The sequence below is a fragment of the Diabrotica undecimpunctata genome, chromosome 3 (assembly GCF_040954645.1).
Source record: "Diabrotica undecimpunctata isolate CICGRU chromosome 3, icDiaUnde3, whole genome shotgun sequence".
Classification (NCBI taxonomy): domain Eukaryota; kingdom Metazoa; phylum Arthropoda; class Insecta; order Coleoptera; family Chrysomelidae; genus Diabrotica; species Diabrotica undecimpunctata.
The window spans coordinates 166,821,588-166,826,459 of NC_092805.1; the positions used below are offsets into that span (position 1 = coordinate 166,821,588).

The window sequence follows — 4,872 nt, forward strand, 5'->3', positions numbered from 1 at the left end:
CTAGAAGCAAACACAACACTTTATGAATCAAACACCAAAAGTATTAAACACCAAATATAGAGAGTTAAAACTTATAACAATGTTTAAGAAAAGAACTACCTTGTACCTAGGCCACATAATGAGAAATGACAAATATAACCTGCTAAGGATAATAATTGAAGGAAACATAGAAGGCCGAAAGGGAGTATGTATTAAAGCCACTTTATGGCTTTGCAATATCAGAACTTGGACAGGTATGAATGTTCAACATTTACTAAGAGTTGTGTAGAATAGAGAATATTTTGATGTGGAGATCGCAAATGCAATGGAATATGAAAAATATTATCTTTAAAATAAATCAACCATATATCATCAATAAAGTCCCATATAAAGAAAAACCCCCATATTAAGTTTTTATTTACAATACGTTAATCTATAAAAAAAGTGGCGAATTTTTTTAGAAGTTCCAACTGTCAAAAGTGAAAAATCACTATGAATACACTATACACATTTAAACACACATTCTACTGTAACATCTTCTCAAGTTCATGGATCAAAACAATGAGATCATTCTTTCTTTTAACTTTAACAAGTTGCTCCGGTTCAGGTTTGGCAAGTGTACCGTTATTAATTTTTTCCTCCAGTAACTCAACTTCCCTGAGTCTCTTCTTGAGGTTTTTAAGTTTCTTTTGAGGATCAGTGTTAGCTTCCTGAGCATTGGTGTCTTGAGCAGGTTTAGGATCTTTTTTAGCTGGCTTGGCTGACTTTTGTTTGGGAGGTTCAGAGATCTTGATATTGCCTATAAGTTTTTCAACTTCTTGTGTTTCTACAAAATAAAAAAGGGAAAAATTAATACCAAAATTTAAGGAGTAAATTTAAAATATGTGTTATTCCAATAACTTAGGAGTGGTAATACAAGAGAACAGAAAACAGGAACTGATATCAACAAACGAACAACCTAGAAGTTACAAAATAATGGCAAAAGTTTGTAGAATTGAAATTATTATTCATGAAAAAAAAAATGCAATATATTAAAAATTAATTTAAATAATATTAAAAATAAATAAATATTATCTTAATAATCAATATGACACTCCGGCATCTTTAGTTACTTACTTTTTTTTGGTTTTTTCTTTTTCTCAACCTCATCTTCAACAATGTAGAGCCCGGGAATAGTGGCCTTTTTGGCAACTTGCCCTGAAGCGAGCACAACAGGTTCATTTTTTCTGTTCAAAATTTGTTTTCCCTTACTTTCGTATAAAGGTACTTCTTCTTGGGGTACATATCCTTCTTTGACTCTTCTCGCTTTTCGCCAAGTGCCGTCGGGTCTTTGTGTTGCTGGTATGTATTGTTCGCCTATAAAAGTAGATTAGTAAATTATTCGAATTTTTATTATTGTTTTCTTACCGTTTTCTGTAACGACATTATTATTTGCTACTGACATGTTTACAAGGATGGTATTGATTTTACTTGTTTTCTAATTATAAAGACATTATTTGTACAATTATTTAAATGTTATGGTAGATATAGAGTCTTCTTATTTAAGATATTAAAATATCTTTTAATTGAGATTAGTTTTAAAGCTATTCAAAAACCTAAAAATAATTTTTAGATTACTTAGGTTATGGTTATGGACGAAAACGAAACTGACTGCATGTCAAGATGTCAAAATTGTCAAATACAAATTCAAAAAAGAAAAAATTTAAATGTCTGTTTTGTGTAGAGCTGATGTTCCATAGATGGCTCTGTAAGAATCAATAATAAAAATAAAGATTTTAAAGATTGGCAAGAAACAAAAAAATTTTTTAAATTTAAATATTATTTTTAAATAAAGTAGTTTTATTAAATATCAGTTGTTTCCTCAGCATTAACAACCAGATTCATATGATTATTTTTCCGTAGGTATTCTATTGTTTGTTTCTCTCCATTCTAATTATAAATTAGCTATGAAGTTTTTACTTAAATGTGGTATTATTACATCTTGTCCTTGATGCAGAAGGATTGCATAGATTCCATCCATTCCGGGGGATTTATATGACTGAAATTTATTTATAGCCTACCTAATCCGCTGAGGTCTCGTAATTTCGATAGCCAGTCCGAGGTAGAAGAGACCTTCTTGAACGAATCAGTTATACCAAAGGGTGATGTTGGTAGATGAGCTATAGGAAAGTGTATTTTAGTGACAATTAATAAGCTTTCCTTAAGAGTTTCCGTATAAATTTCGTCTTCCTTTTTCAGGAAGCCGCCCTGAGTCGCGATACCATCCTTGGCCAAGACTTCTATAGTAAAATGCTGAGACGAGCTTCACGGAACTTCTCCTTAAATGGCTCTCCTTAAATAAGGCTCCTTAAATGTTACGTGTACTCAGTGCTTCTATACGTAGTAGAAACGGGGACATTGAAGGCGGAAACTCTATCAAAACTTCAGGCTTTTGAGCTATGGTTATACAGGAGGATCCTGAAGATACCATGTACAGACAAAGCCACTAATGAAGAAGTACTACGGAGGATGAACACAACCGCGGATTTTTTCAACATCGTGAAGGGCCGTAAGCTACAGTACTTGGGACATATAATGAGAAATCAAGGCAGATACGAGCTGAAAAGAATAGAAAACATAATATGAAGCTTTGCGCTAGCCTATAGTACCGCCTACTATACCACTTGTTTTTTTATAACATTATACCTATAATAATTTCCTTTTGGTTGGTTTCTATTAAAGATAATTCTTACCTCTGTCCTAAGCTTTTGTCGTTTTACTAAGTAAATCGTCAACTGGAATTTTCCTGTAGGTAGTTATGTTCTTTACTACACTTGGAGCACAGATCTTTTCATGGTACGCTTCGACAGAACTAGTCTACTGCGAGTAGCATTTGCCTTCAGGACTGTGTCAGCTGCCGCTCTGTGGGTGATCACCGGCTGTGCTCCTTTCCATGTGCTGGCAGGGGTCGTAGGGGGTGGAAAATTGGAGAGCGAGAGATGACTGACATAAGACTGGTCGAGAGATTAGTTTCAATCAGTCAAGTCAGTGGCAACAAGAGTAAGAGGCAACAGGTGATGTGGCGGAGTGGACGAAGTCACTAATCCCGAACCTTCCAAGCTGGGTGGACGTTGGGCATAGGCAGCTGGATTATTACCTGATGCAAATGTTCACAGGCCATGGCTGCTTCCGCATCTACCTTTTCAAGTTTAGGCTGGCTCAGTCCGATCAGTGCCTTTACTGTGATCTCGGATACTGTGACACACACGATATTGGAGTGTGAGCGTTGGGCAGATGAAAGAAAGAAGTTTGAAAGAGTGTAACTGCAGAATGTTTGATTCCGTGAGAGAAATGGTGGAGAAAATGATGAGAGATGAGTGATGGTGGACACGGATCCACAAATTTATCAGGGAGCTGCTCTCTTCAAAAGAACGAGAGGAGAGGGAACTCGCAACAAAATTTTAAAACGAACGAGTAGCACCTCGGTGGGGTTCGAACTGTCGCAGGTCGAAGTAGGAACATTTGAGAGATAGAAGACGCTAGAGAGATGGCAGCCTCGCTAAGGCAGGGGATCGAAAGTCTTTGGTTGTTCGTGTGGGTGTGGTTTTCTCGATGAATGTATGGGAGAAAGAATGGGAATCCGGAGGCATGAGGGCATCAGGAGAGATATTTTGCCTTAACCAGTCCTTATATCCTGATGTCTGGAGTGACAGAGGAGATGTTCTTAGTTGGACGCCGACCGTCTCGGAGTGGTGTCGGGACGAAGTGTCACGGGCACCTCGTTCTGGCACAACTTCGTTAGGGTATTAGGAACCCAACACTACCTGGGTATGTCACAGGTTTCTGTATGCAGACCGACTGTTAAGTCAATACCCATTTAGTATGTTTTCTTAAAAAAATCCTTAATCAGCGCGTCGTCTCTTGTGTAAAGTAATTAAATTTTACTACTTTTTCGTCTGGGAATGTAGGGAGTATCATAATATTAATATTAGGGTGGCGTAGTTATAAGCAGTCGAATTTGTACCACCAAACCGAATAGAAATAAAACTTTTAAGCCACTTGTAGATTTTAATAGGAAAATAATATTTTTGTAATTAAAATTTAATTTTGCATTATTGTGGAGCCAGTAATCTTTGGTGGAAAGTAACTGTGAGATGTTCTCAAACGAAACATTGACCTTTTTTTACTGCCTTTCGTAGATGCGCTTAGGATACCTGTAATACAATCTTCAACATTATAATCCTTGAGATCTCTTTGAGAGCCTTTTTGTTGTGGGTTGTTTCCCGTAGCTCTTTCCAGAACGGCCAAAATGGACGTTTTCTTACGCTTTGTGTGTTCTACTTGGACTTCGAAAATAAGGTCTCCTATTTTTATCCTTTTCTGGATTCTGCTATCACAGCTGATTTTTTCCTTTTCTGTTGGGGCTCCTGCAGCAGAGCCCTCTGAGATTACTGAGCTTTTATCTTTTTTATTCTTTTTCTTCGGGATTCAGATCAGACCGCAGAGCTATTTCGAGCAGCTGTAAGCAAACTCAAAATTGTTATGATCTTTATCCACTATCCTTTTCGTAGAAAAACACAAGAAGTTAAAAACATTAAAAAATGCAGTTGTCAACAAAATTGTAGTAAGCAGAAAAAAAGATGGTAAAGGTGTATATCTAAATCATAAATACGAATTGATTTTCATTTAATAGGTAGGTATTGCATGTATATTTTATACATTTATTATTGCATATTTGTGGTCTCTAATTAGGTACAACCAATCTAAGACAGTCATGCCCACTTTAATCAGGTGTCCTTGGCGTTAAAAATGATTTATCTCATCATGTATTACGAAAATATTCAGCAGATAACTTATCGATTGTCACAAGTATCATTATCTACAAAAACCGAAACCAATTATCCGTTATCTATT

General features: G+C 36.0%; 1 protein-coding gene across 1 annotated transcript; it reads right to left on the minus strand.

The window, feature by feature from the left end:
* Window positions 1–379: 379 nt before the first annotated feature.
* Window positions 380–1,640, minus strand: Pym (partner of Y14 and mago). Its single transcript, XM_072527488.1, has 3 exons — window positions 1,387–1,640; window positions 1,096–1,335; window positions 380–805 (listed from the first exon to the last, which is right to left on the minus strand). Exons 1-3 carry the CDS (start codon window positions 1,421–1,423, stop codon window positions 504–506), a joined length of 579 nt encoding a protein of 192 aa, XP_072383589.1. The 5' UTR covers window positions 1,424–1,640; the 3' UTR covers window positions 380–503.
* Between the last annotated feature and the right edge of the window lie 3,232 nt (window positions 1,641–4,872).

Bases quoted from the DNA above. Each gene is read 5' to 3' on its own strand.
- Pym (XM_072527488.1), bottom strand. From the start codon at position 1,423: ATGTCAGTAGCAAATAATAATGTCGTTACAGAAAACG. The intron at 1,336-1,386 runs GTAAGAAAACAA...CTACTTTTATAG, and splicing joins TAATGTCGTTACAGAAAACG to GCGAACAATACATACCAGCA. The intron at 806-1,095 runs GTAAGTAACTAA...TTTATTTTGTAG, and splicing joins AAAGAAAAAACCAAAAAAAA to AAACACAAGAAGTTGAAAAA.